This window comes from Brachypodium distachyon, chromosome 5 (assembly GCF_000005505.3).
Source record: "Brachypodium distachyon strain Bd21 chromosome 5, Brachypodium_distachyon_v3.0, whole genome shotgun sequence".
Taxonomy (NCBI): domain Eukaryota; kingdom Viridiplantae; phylum Streptophyta; class Magnoliopsida; order Poales; family Poaceae; genus Brachypodium; species Brachypodium distachyon.
Genome location: NC_016135.3, coordinates 21,198,289 through 21,212,351, shown reverse-complemented (window position 1 = coordinate 21,212,351; position 14,063 = coordinate 21,198,289). Strand labels below are relative to the sequence as shown.

Below are 14,063 nucleotides of genomic sequence, written 5' to 3'. Positions count from 1 at the left end.
TTTTTGTTTTGTTTTTAAGAACAGATCACACTGGATACATATTCTTTGTTGTGTTATAGCTAGCACACAATTGACTTCTTTACAAGGAAACACACTCACAACAATTTTCTGTGAAGCATTTTGAATCAAAACCCGTGCATGTTTCTGGCTAGAAACTTCTCTTTTGTCACAAAATGGAACAAATCACACTGAATGCATATTGATTTGTTCTGTAACCAGCTAGTACCATTTTGTTGTTGTAACTAGCTAGCCAGTAATAATTAATTGACTGTTTTCATCAGCCCACACTCATCTTCTATGTAGATCCATGAACCAAGACCCATGTTTCTTCTGCTGCCTTACCTCTCCAGTCTCCACAGCACCATGCCACACCCTAAATTCTGCGCTAACTTCCTTTTTCCATGTGAGGCCACCGCCACCGTCCTTCCTTGTCTTTGGTTGGTGACAATACCCCATGGTCGATGGTGCTAAAGCCCCACCACACACTAGTTGAATTTCCATCACCCTCGGTCCATGGCACCCCCGGTTTCCTTTAAATTGAGGGCCCTCGAAACCTAACCCTAACTCTCGTTATCATGGGTTATCGCGGAATATTCTCTATGCAGAAAGCCCATCTTCTGGGTCAAGAAATAATGAAGCATGTACGACCACATGAGGCCCCTTCCCATATTGCTCCAGGCCGCTATCTCACACCAATCGCGATGAAACTAATATTTACCCCTCCACATCATTGGTATTTCCTTCTCATTCAATTTCATTTAAAAATGAAAAGTTTCAATGAGGTTTTTTATTCTAATCTCATCTGGGTTTCACAAAATTCAAATTTCGTTAATGATTCGTTCCATTTTTTTATAAGTAAAGGTCTATATTCATTCGTCCCTACCGTAAAAAAACCTCTAGACTTCATCGAGAGTTTCGATCTGCGTAATGAAAAGTCTATATTCATTCGTCTCTGCCGTAAAAAACCTCTAGCCTTCATCGAGACTCCTCGGCCGGACAAGCAAGTTGTACCGTAAAAGACCTCTAGATTTTATTAAGACAAAGCTTTGACCAAGACTTGCTCTATTAATATGTGGCTTGTAAGATATGAAACCACAAGCATTATGAAATACTTTTGATAACGAATGTAACGATATTAATTTCATGTCATATAAATCACATCTTAACGTAATAATTTGTGGTCAAAGCCTTGTTGTCTTAATGAAAACTAATATGGGCTCTTTAAAGGGGCGAAGTATTTGGTGAAAACCACCTCTACGGTGCAAACTGTGCAAACTCTATCGAAAAAAGTTCAAAAAATTCTCAAAAAAATCACATATGTTAGAAAAGTGATGTTTTATATAGGTGTAAAATTTCAAGTCCAAACTCAATTTCGTTTGGTATCAGCGAAAAAGACAAATTCTGCATGAATAGTTGTTTTTTAGTGTTTGACACTATTCGTTGTAAATTTCTCTTTTTAATTTTTCCCAAATGCTTTTGATTTTGAACTTGAAATTTTGCAGATTTGTAGAACATCACAGTCCCAACATATAATATTTCTTTAGAATTTTTTTGAAACTTCTAAATGTGGTATTTATGTAGTTTGCATGGTTTGCACCAAATGAGAGTTTTCACCGGATACTCCGTCCTTCTAAGGAGCGGAGGGAATACAGTACCATTTCTCTTACCGCTAAAGAAGTTACGTCTTAAAAACCGCTCACGACACTGATGCTTTGGGAAAATATGTTTGGCCTCGAATACAACTCACCATTTGTCCTGCTGGTAAATCTAGGACATGAACATTGCTTCGAGCAAACATAACAGAGCTTGCGCACGCCGAGCTTTGTCCATCCCCTGTGCCGCTTCCGAGGTCCGAGCATGCTTTCCATAAATCCTCGACTCCCCAGAGGCCAAGATTTACACGAGACGCAAGCAAGATCAGTCAATCAGACAAGAATGCTTTAGCGTAAAAAGCGTTGACCTGACAGAGTTTAATCAAAAGTAAACTTCGATTTCTGCAACCGTGTGTCTAGAGCCCGTGGAGCTAGCCATTCATGTGCGTTGGGGGCACAAATTGCAAAAACTAATGCGTGTCCAGTTGAGACTTGAGACACGTTGCACATAACCCAATCTTCCAAGAATGTTTTCCCTGCACCTAAATCCTGTGGAGTGGAGTACTGTAAGTAGTAGTAGTACAAACAATCGACTAGACTAGACAAAGAATGCGATTAACATGGCAGGGGCGATCGGGATGCAAACCCCTGCTCCAAAAAAGAACAGACATCCCCAACCTCGGATCCAAACAGCAAAAGACCAACTGCTTGCTGCTGCACCTCCCTCCTAGGCGTCCAGTACTTCAGTCGGCTTGGGCTCCATGTCAGGTACGTGTCTACGGTAATGTTATGGGTGATTAGCGCGCGCCGCGCGCATACATACATGCTGCCGGTGTTACCCTGTATATCCATTATTTGTTCAGACGCATGCATGGGACAAACTGCATATGCATTAGCATTACATAACGTTGTGATCCTGAAGACTCGACTGGTATGCTGTAAACAAAATCTTAGTAGGACCAATGCCCTATATATCTGTTGTTTCTGGTTGTCACAAATTATAAATGTAGATTTGCTAAAAAAAAGCATATATATATATATATATATATATATATATATAGAGAGAGAGAGAGAGAGAGAGAGAGAGAGAGAGAGAGAGAGACACACACACACACATATATATAGCCAGCTATAGGATTCTTCTTGCCTGTCTGTTTCAAGTATACGCGGACGACGACAATCGACGAATAATCCTCTTTCTGCATGCGGCTAAAAGCTAGCTAGATATGCCGGTATGCAGCGAGTGACTACTCAGCTAAAAAGTCGGCTTCTCATGATGACTCCGGCCGCTCCAATCTTCCTAACTTGAGCTCTGGTTCATAGGGCGAGAGGCCTATCGACGTACGGGCAATAACAATGTGACGCCGGAAAGGAAATTAGGATCGACGTGTCAACCGATCGAATTAAGGCTAGCCCTGAGGACTTGAAAGGATGACATTTCCATGATTTCCTTGCACTATATATATTTCATCTATATGTGACCTGAACTATGGCTGTGTGCATCGATTGATGCAGAAGCCGGGAGATGATTTTCCTCTTTTTTGAAAAAAATATGTGACCTGAACCTTTGTGTCAAGATTTTCTAATGAATGATGTAACCAAACCGTATTGGTTGCAATTCCTGTGATGTTCAACACTGCCTGTTGGTAGAGACCCTCTAGTAGCATTATTCCCCTTTTAATTCATGATGTTAATATGACGACTTCGCATTGCACATATATATTTTTCACTATTGAAAATTATTTTATTCCCCTAAAAAATGAATTCGAGCAAACAGGTTTGAGCTGATGTAGATTTTCCTTCAAATTAGAGTGCAAATGGATCCGTAGAAAAATTTCTTACGGACTCTATGTGAATCAAATGAAATCCTCCAAAAATCCTATCGATTTTCTTTGAATCAAAAGAGCCCTAACACTTTGGAAATATTTCCTATGAACCACTTTTGCACTCAACCCCAAAGAACAAATATATATATGTTGGGTCTGACTTCTTTAAAGAATTCATAGGAACACTTGTAATATTGCACATTAATCTACTTTTTATCAGTTGTTACTACTACCTCCATCTCTTTTTATAAAATGTCCTACCTTTGTCCCAAAATTCGAAGTTATTAAATAAGTACACTATGAAAGGAATTATATCATGATAAATTTAATAAACTAATTTAGAGTTGTACACATTGGTAGATTTTTCTATAAACTTAGTCACTTAGCATAAAGCTAAAACATCTTATCTTTACACTTATGAAGATCTGAGTTGGTAGTCGTCCGTTCACTCGAACAAGACTACTCATCAATTGCTACGGAATCATCTAATTGCCACTCATTCTACGTTGTAGCTATATATATCACGTCTTTTAACTATATATGGTCGATTGGTCTTGAACATTTTTCAAGATCATTGTTTTTATCAAATAAATATTTTGAGATAATCTTATTCACCACAAATTTAGAATAATATGTAGAGCAGAAATGTCTAAACAACTCATGCATAATAGCGATTTTTAATTTCTTAGTACGTAAAGCATGGGTAAATTCATCCAAGCATAAAGGATGAGTAAACCTTAATTGAATGGCTATGATTGTCGACTGAAAAATAACCATTTTCAAGTCATGTGAGAAATAGACACTCTCATATGAAAATCATGAAATTGACAAAGCTCCTTTATTCAAATCGAAGACAGCATGCGAGCAGTACACAAGAACAACACCACACGTGTAGTACATATATAAACCAAGCTCACAACTCACAAACATATATGTGAAATACAAATGTACAATAACATATCTCACACACCGAAACCGTACGTACGCGCGTACGTATAGTACTTAGAACTGGAGAAGTCGTATCCTCTCCTCAATTGATTCAATCACAAAGAGAAAACCAGCAAATGATTAAACAAGTAGGTACGACCGTACTGATGGTTTGATCAGTTGCACTGGAAGCCGGAGGGGACGGTCCCACCGCAGTAGTTGATGAGGAGGCTGAGGTCGATGGGGATGTTGAGGTTGATGATGCCCAGGATGTTGGCGCGCAGCGCCGTGCAGAGGCACACGGCCGCCTCCAGGTCCAGCAGGCCCCTGATGACCGAGCAGCACGGCAGCGCCGGCGGCGTCCCCAGCTGCAGGTTGAGCAGCCCGTTGAGCAAGTTCGCGCACACCCCCAGCTTCAGCGCGTCGATCGGGCAACTACTACTGTTGCCTCCGTTGCCCCCTCCACCGTTGTTACCTCCGCCACCGTTTCCGCCCCCACCACAGTTTCCGCAGTTTCCGCCTCCACAAGTGCCGCCGCCACCGTTTCCAGTGCCGCCACAATTGCCGCTGCCGCCGCCACCACAGTTTCCGCCTCCGCAATTGCCGCCGCCACCGCCTCCGTTCCCCCCACCGCCGCCGCCCCCTCCCCCGGCTGCTGGAGGGTAGGAGCGTCTGCTGGCATCGGAGAAGGTGAAGAAGAGAAGGTTCAGGGCCAGAAGCGCAACGATCAGTTCCACTTTCTTCGCCATGGCTGCGTACGTAGCTAGCTAGCTAGGTCGTTGATGCACGTCTACAGAGTGCGTGTTATTAGCGTGTGGCAGTGCAAGGGAGCTTTGGGTGGTATTTATAGGGAAAGGAAGGGGATCTAATTGCTTCTAGCTCCCGGCATCTGAAGATCAGGTAGCTACGTACGCCCGGGGTGCAAATGCATGTGCCAGATAGCTCGATGATGGATCATGTCGCGTGGAGTTGTGTGGACTGGGTGAACCAGTGTCCGCCGATCGGTCGTACTATCAGATAGTGGGGAAGGATCTAGACAAGGGGGTGGCATCACAGAACGTGTATGGGTCATGGACTCATGGGTGTAGTGATGAGAAAAGTGAATTAATTAATCATCAGTTTCTTTGTGCATTACCAGTCTCAACTTTCCAGTTCTTTCCCAGTACAACGTGCCCCAGCTAGCTAGCTAGCTAGCTTGCTGTTGCTGATTGCACGTACGTACATGGTATGTAGCGTGCGTCGTTTCCATGATTCGATCTCGAGCGCGCATTATCGTCATCGATCATATCATTGTTCAGTTCGCAACCTAGCTATGTAGGTATCCATCTCGTGACATGTACTATACCCAGCAACCGTGCAAGGATAGGGGTAATCTCCCATGACATGCATGCATGCCAATAAGTTTTTTTGTATGGTATCTTAAATCGATTGTTCCGAAGAGTAAAGGGCGCTGCTAGTCCACGGACGACCTAATGAAAACTCCCATGCGGTCAGCTCGGAAACCCCTCCATCTTGCTGTACATAACTTCCGGCTTTTATATAATCAACTTTCTGAAATGCAAACCAGGTTCCAAAATCCAGAGAGATGAACTTTCAGTTTTCTGTGGAATACGGATGAGTTTTCGAAATTTGAGAACTTTCAATAAACATTAGGACGAGTCAAGATTCAAAATTGTGGATGAACTTTTCACAAATATTGAAATACTTCCAGTTTTTTAGGGACAAACTTAATTTCTATTTTGTTTTACAATTTTTCAAACTTCTAGGATAGAATTCAGTTTTTTTGGACAATCTTTCAAATTTTCTAGGATGGAATTTTCAAATAAATTGGACAAACTTTGAACCTTTTTCACATGGACTTCCATTTTTGTAACTTCCAAATTTTCAAGGATGGACTTCAATCCTTTTTTTTTTACAAAATTTCAAATTTCTAGGACGGACTGGGCTGCTTTGCTTGACCGCAACAATCCCTTGTCTTGTTACATAGTTAATAAGGAAACATGATAAAATCGCCCCTTGTACTAAATATCGGTCGCCTCTTCACACAAACCAATACAGGCATCATTAAATCTCCCTCTCGAATATATCATGACCACTATTTTAGTTATAACACTATGAAACATGATGAAGCTGACGTGTTGTAGCACCGGTTTCAATTGACACTGCTTATTTGTTGCAGATTCTTGATAAATCAGTACATTTTTTTATTTATTTGTAAGAATAATACTGTCGGATTAGTTATGACACCAATTAATAGCCCCCCTCGGCCAGCTTAGTTGTACCTTAAGGATAATGTATTGTGTGAGATGCCTAACTATGTCAAAACTATGCAAGCCAAATTAAGTCCTTCAAATGTTGCTTGCTTAGCTAAACAATAGTTCTATGACATGTGGGTCATGTGACCAAGGCGTGGAAAACCAGAATTATTGCACGGAATCAAACACTAGCAAGGCTGTCCTTTCTCACACCTTACTTGTTTAGCACTAGTGTTTTTCAGTTGATGTGATTTTACATCCACTCTCCCAACTCCCGTGAGAGAAATTTGTGATTTTCCCTTATGATCCGTACTTTTACAAACGGCTCATTCAGAGTTTCTTGTGTTTCTGAATTTGAAATAAATAATACTATACAAACTCTAAAATAACACTAATGCCAAACAAGACTATAATGATCTTTCCTTCTCTATTGTTATTAAGATCTATTTTCTAGACGGGTGACACGTGCTACCTTTGGAAGCATGAAACTGATCAACTGACCAGAAACCCGGCCGGGACCCCGGACGCGTGTGGGGGCACTCTTGCGAGTCACGGGACGCAGGAATCAAAACCAACTCTTGGACCGATCAAGACGATGGTGCCAACTGCCGAATTGTCTGCTTGCCTTCATCTTTTGCATGCCGCGCGGACATTTGCTGCGGTACGTCACCGGTCGTTCACTCGCTATTCCAGCATGTATGCTTCTTAGTTCTTACGTGTGATAACAATCAGGACGTTCGCCGGCACCAACCGCGCTAGCTCGACCGGTCCGTCGCTTCCCGTGATGGTTACTCAGGAGTAGTTCGTTACCCGGCCAGGTGGGATCGATGCTTGCTTAATTATCGTTTCCGCCCGTGATCGATCTAGACGATGGAATTAACAGGTTTGGTCATGTGCAAGTATGTCAGTATGCGTGCGTGGTAGCTGTCTGTATATATTTCCTCTGTAATTTTGTGTACTCACTCTGCCCAACAAAATGTGGCTCAAGTTTGTTAAAATTTGAATGTATGTAGACATGACTTAGTGTATAGATGCAATCAAATTTAGTTAAAGTTGAGACATATTTTTTTGGACGGAGAGAGTATATGATGTCGAAGAACTTCACGCACTACTCACTGTACTCAATATACTCATGCCGATCGCTAGCGTGTGTGTTGGCTTAGCTAGCTAGCTAAGTTCGGTAGTTACGTCCAGCCATCAGATCAACCATTCGGCACTCGATCGTATCTGCCTTAGACCTTAATGATGGACAGAAAGCTTGTGGCGCTGAGAGATGATGTATATGTATTCGTTGATTAGGTAGGGTCTATGTATCTGTAGTTCTCTTCTACACATATAATGTATCAGGCGACTAAGAGTAAGGATAATAATATACTCCCAGTCATCTGTTAGTTTTTTTTAGTGGAGTCATCTGTTAGATATATCTTATTCTCAATTTCTCATGTCAGACAAGGCCCAGTCCAGATCTTTGTGTGTGTGTTTTCTATTTTTTTATTTTCGAAATTGCGTTGGCCCGTGTTCTAGGACTGCCCAGGAGCTTTTTCCGGCCCATGCCCAAGGCCCATCCAGATCTGTGGAGTACTCCGTACCGTCGTGTGGGTGTTGGACGAAAATTCGTGCGTATAGGACCGTTGTTCTTTTTTCCCCGGGCTAGGCTAACATGCACACGCCCATGAGCATCGTTCCCCTAAAACACTCATTCAGATTGCAGTTACCGAACCGATCCCCCATCGGAAACGCGCGCACACTCGCTCCACGAGGCACGAAGCAACCAGTGTGCACACGCACGCACGCACCGATGCGGTTACCGGAAGCGCGCGCGCTCGCGCACGTTCCGACGAAGAGTCGCAACTCCTCAAACGTCACCCGCGGCCGCTCGCTCAAACCGTGTTCAAAACCGCTCATCACTCCCCCCACAAAATTACTTGCGTGCGTGCACCGCCGATGACCGGCGCCGTTGCCGACCCAGAAACGGAAGAAGAAGCCCTGCCGCCGCCCATGGACAAGTCGCCGGAGGCGCGGACGACGGCGCGCCTGTTGCGCCCGAACCTCGTGGTGGAGAGGAAGCTGGGCGCGCTGGACGCCGTCCTCGCCGAGGCGCTCTCCTACCGGCCGCGCCGCTCCGACGTGGACGACAGCCTCTTCGCGGAGATCAACGCCCGGACCGACTTCCTCCGCACGCTCATCGCCGCCGAGCGGGACTGCCACGGCGACGCGCGGCCCGAGCACCAGGTCGAAGCCGAGGCGCGCTTCGCCGTACTCGAGCGCGCGTTCCGGCAGTGGGCCGCGCAGAGCGGCCCCGTCCTCGCGCCCCCCGCGCGAACCGAGGAAGAAGAAGAAGATCAGCGGGGTGATGATCAGCCGAGAGCGCCCGGGTCGGGTTCCACGGGCTGCTCGTGCACGGAGTCCTGCTTCGGCTTCGATTTCACGGGCCAGGACCTGCAGGAGGCGACGTTCGACGGCAAGCGCGATTTGGAGCTGCAGGATCGAGCCGCGGACGCGCGCAAGGCGGCGCCGGTAGAGGTGGCGGCTGCGGCCACGAGGAGTACCACCGCTCGGTGGAGGCGGCGCGCTGCCGCGCTGTGCGGTGCTGCCGGCGTCTTGGCGGCGGTAGCGCTCGCGGCCGGGCTGGCGTTGGAGTTCGCCGCCGTGGCTCAGCAATCTGTTTACCTTGTTCCGACGTAGAGTAGGTGCGTTACCGCAGGTGTTTGATTAGTCATTCCTGTTCTTCGATCCACTGTTGTGAAATTTGTGATCTCTACTTTGATCTGTCTGATGGCTAAGTATGCTGTTCTTACTGTTTTCTGAACAGGCGAATTTAAGCTGTGTTTTTATAACTGAAGTGATCCTCCTCTGCGTCTATTGCAAGCAAGTGTATATTCTTACGGAAAATTCTAACGAGCTAACGTCCGCTAGCTCGTCTTTGTGCGCGACACTGCTTTGAGTCGTCTGATCTAGCCCTGGCAAATGGTTTCGTATCGAATGGTTACAATGGTTTGGATCGTTTAATGGGTTTCCTCTGGACGGGTGCGATTGGGCTGAGTTCACAAAAAGTCTGGTCTGGTTTGGTTTTTTATTCAAATGCGGTTTGATTCGGTTCGGTCTGGGCCCAAATGGTTCGGTTTAACGTGGGTTCAACCCGTGGGTGTAGAACGGTTTCAGCCTGAATCAGCCCAACGCCCCAGCGAGTCCCGACCCTATTCGGGACTCCCCGCCGCCGCCCGTCTCCTCCGGGCCACTCCACCGCACACCGCAACCTCGTCCACCTCGAGAAGCAAGGCCGGGACACAAGCCCGGCGTGCGGACGCCGGAGGCCGCCCTCCCCAATTCGGCTGGATCTTGGAGGAGGAGGAGGAGGGGCGGCCGGCGGCGAGGCCATATATCCAGGGATTCAACGACGGCGCGCAGGTCGGTGCTCTCCGTCCCTCCTTCCCCTCCCTGTCCCCTCTCTCTCCCATGGCACTTTCTCCAGTCCGTGCTCGCCCCCAACTTCTCCACGTGCAAAGCAGCTCCGCTGGAGCCAGGCCTCCTCGCCATGCTCCCCATGGCGGGATCCCCTTCGCCCCCTTCCTCTTCCACTCCCCTTCAGAGGATGCTATGACTCGTGCTGAAGCCTAGCTTACCATGGATTCAATGGCTGTTTCTGAACCGTGCTGTGAATCTTTTTGTATGTAAGAATATTTAAGTTCCAATAGGGATTAGTTAGAATAACACAATTTTCTATCTGCAGGAGCTATCAACATTAGCAAACTTGAAATTGTTGAATCAGTCATCAAGAGAAGATCAAGACCGATATCTCGGAAAAGGTTCTGATGTCACATGTTCATGCTCATATACCAACAGTAGTTGTTCTCAGCTAATAAGCCGTTCCAACTTAATTAAAGAACATAGTTACATATTGATTTTAGTTCTGCCATTAGAGTACTTGGTAGCAGCATATCTTATTCTAGTTAGAATGTGATGAGTTATGGACTGGTAGCAGCACTTTTATATACTATGCATTCAGTTACAACCTATAGTTCAACTTCCAGAGGTGATAGTACCAACTGTAGTTAAACTTGATGTCATATGATGTTTGATTGATACCAGCCTGCACTATATATAAAGAGAACAGAAGTAGCTAAGATGTCATTACAGATGGGGGATAGCTCAGATGTTGCTGAATCAACGGGTGTTCTTCCAGAGACACCTCGTGGCAGAAAGTCCATAGCTTGGCAGCATTTTGAAGAAGAGTTGGTAATGGTTAATGATGTGCCGATGGCTGTCTGCAAATATTGTGGTCTAAAGATGAAAGCTACTGCAAGGTCAGGCACTAGTAGTTTCAGAAACCACATTGGGGAGTCATGTCCTAAAATTGGAGATGTTGAGAGACGCAAATTCTTAGCAGCAATAAAGAAACAATCAGCAGATGTGTTCGTGTTCAATCCAGAAAGAACATGTGAGCTTATTGCCATGTTTTGTATAGATGGTGAGATTCCCTTCAACAAGTTCAACAATCCGTATTTCCAAGAGTTTATGGCCTCAATGCAGCCTACCTTTTTTGTCCCTGATCGTCATGTTGTTAGAGATGACTGTATTAGATTGTATGAGAACATGAAGAAAGATTTGCGCGATGAATTTCAGAATATTGATTCCCGTGTCAGTCTCACTTCCGATCTGTGGACTTCAAACCAGAAGCTAGGATATATGTGTGTAACAGCACATTACATAGATGCAAACTATAAGCTTCATAAGAAGATTATTTCTTTCAAAAATGTCAAGTATCCTCATACCGGTTTAGCTATTGAAGATGCACTTTCAAGATCAGTTGCAGATTGGGGGATCAAAAGGAAGTTGCTCACAATCACTTTGGACAATGCATCTAACAACACCAAGGCAGTGACATCATACTTACATAATGAAGATCATGGTCTTTTGCTAGATGGACTAGACTTTCATGTGAGGTGTTCTGCACATATTCTGAACATTTTAGTCCAAGACGGGTTAGTTCATGTTAAGGAAGCAATAAAGAAAATCAGGGAGTTGTATAGACATATTGAAACTTCACCTTCTCGCCTGCAAACATTCAATTCTATTGCTGATCTGAAGGGACTCCCAAAGAAGGCCGGTTTAACTCTTGATCTTCCGCATCGCTGGAATTCTACCTTTGACATGATCGAAGAAGCTTATCCATACAAACATGTTTTGAATAGTTATGCAGATGAAACTAAGGAAGTGGCTGCACCAACTGAAGAAGAATGGGCTGCTGCAATGTCAATTGGGAAAGTCCTTAAAGCATTTGAAGAGGCTACACTTATAGTATCAACTGATAGGAAACCATCAGCCCATATGTTTTTGAATATGGTGTTGTGTATAAAAAATGCTTTACTAGATGCAGCATGGCAAACCGATCATGTGTTGAACAATCTGGCTGATAGTATGGCTACAAAATTCAGCAAGTATTGGGCTGAGGCTTCAATGAACACAACGCTTGTGATTGCTGCTATTCTGGATCCAACACAAAAGATGGATTATGTGGAGTTCTTTTATGGAAGAGTGTGTTTGTCCGAAGATCGCATTGAAAGCAATATAGAACGCACAATACAAAAATTGAAGCAGTACTATGACTTGTATGCAGAAAATGTGAAGAGAACCGTTGAGAAGTCAATGCCTTGTCAACCTGAAATTTTGTTGGGTTCACCGGTGCTAGGAAAAAGGAAACTTGATGAGGAATTTATAAGGTACAAGGCTAGGAGAAGAGCGAGGAAGGAGCCCGGTTCAGAGCTTGATGCTTATCTTGAGGAACCAGCTTTGCATACTGTGAAGGACTTTGATGTTTTGGGATTTTGGGAGCAAAACACGGTAAAATACCCTGTACTTGCAGCAATGGCCAGAGACTTCCTCGCAATACCTCTAAGTACAGTCTCGTCGGAATCGGCATTCAGTCTTGGTGGTCGCATCCTTGGGGACACACGAGCCTCTCTAAAACCTGATAGTCTTGAGGCCCTCGTATGTGGAAAGGACTGGCTGACCAAGCGTCGGTGAGTGAGATGGCCTGACAATGTTTACCCGTAGGCCTGTGGGTAAGTATCATGATTAGTTTATTGTTATGTAGTCATAATCATTGAATATTTTTTGTGGACATGATTGAAGTTCTCTTGCTGAACCAGCTTGCATAGTCTTAATTACATCATCATTATTTAGCTTGCCTAGCTCTCTTGCTGAACCTTGAATAAAGGGGCTCCTAAAGAGCAACTCTTAAACCTGTGTTGTAAGATCTTTTGTTTCAGGTGAACAGTGTTTCTTTCTTCAATTTAATTTGTTTATAAGATGTTCAGTTTGCTTTCTTCAAGCTCAGTTCCATCTTCACATGTACCTTAATTTGTGCTGAAAGTAGTTATCAATTTTTGTTCTCAATTGTCAGAACAAGCAAAATTAAGCCACCAGATTTGTTCACTAGGTATATAAATGACAACCTCACTCCAAAAGTTACTTTGATGATGTTTGATTGACCTGCCTTTGATGTTTTTACTTGGCTGATGCTTTTAGCTTCAGGCCTGTGAGTTTGATTGGCCTGTCTGCATGTGATTATCTTACTCTTTGAGTTTGCAGGGTTTGTCCGGGGTGCAGAACTTCACAAAAAAATGTCATGCTCTGTAAAGTATAACAAATGCTATCTTTTTAATTGATCCTCGAAGGCTAGCTCCCACTACAGGATCTTTTTTCCTAGTCTAGTGTAAGATTTTATCATGTTTGCTCTTGTTTATTTTGATTTATTATTAGCATTTTCTTTTATTTTGTACTCCAAACAGAAATGGAGTACTGAACCTGAAACTGTTCATATCATTTGCCATCATGGGCTTCCTTAATGCCTTTTTCTTTTCTATGCAGAGGATGATCGACACGGGCAGTCACGGCTAGCAGTTTATGGAATCATTGTTGTCTTCATTGATAGACTCTTGATGAACTTCAGAAGGACTATTTATAGTGACTAATGTAATAATACTCCGCATATAAAGTTTGACAATGATTTGCTTGTAGAGCCTGATTTGCATGTATCAATCTTGCTGAAATTAACATGCAATTATCGATCAACAATATTCTTGTTTTTTTTACCGGAATAGTATTCATGGGTTGTTACAGCGGCAGCTGCATTTGCATGTACCAATCTTGCTAATGGACTCTTCATTAGCTTGTTTGCTCCTATCGATAGCCAAATGTTGTGAAACACCAACCCGTCCCAGCTGCACGCCACCATCCATGGGTTCAAACCGCGTGCATAAAATGGGTTTGATTTGGTCCGGGGGAAAAACTAGTCTGGATTGGTGCGGTTTGGATTTTGAGGAGTGAGTTTTGGTTTGGTGCAGTTTGGTTAATTCACGTATGCTTGAATGGTTTGGGCTGGATACGGGGTGGGTTTCAACCATTTACCAGGCTTAGTCTGATCTGGGATGCTTTGCACTTCATGTACAGCTCCTGTGCTG

The 14,063-nt window shown here is 44.1% G+C and overlaps 1 protein-coding gene across 1 annotated transcript; it reads right to left on the bottom strand.

Moving 5' to 3' along the window:
• Positions 1 to 4,228: 4,228 nt before the first annotated feature.
• On the bottom strand, positions 4,229 to 5,183 carry LOC100839363 (glycine-rich protein 5). Its single transcript, XM_003580247.4, has one exon. It carries the CDS (start codon positions 5,092 to 5,094, stop codon positions 4,522 to 4,524), a length of 573 nt encoding a protein of 190 aa, XP_003580295.1. The 5' UTR covers positions 5,095 to 5,183; the 3' UTR covers positions 4,229 to 4,521.
• Between the last annotated feature and the right edge of the window lie 8,880 nt (positions 5,184 to 14,063).

What these genes read in the sequence shown, in the direction of transcription:
- LOC100839363 (XM_003580247.4), bottom strand. Translation starts at nt 5,094, where the DNA reads ATGGCGAAGAAAGTGGAACTGATCGTTGCGCTTCTGGCCCTGAACCTT.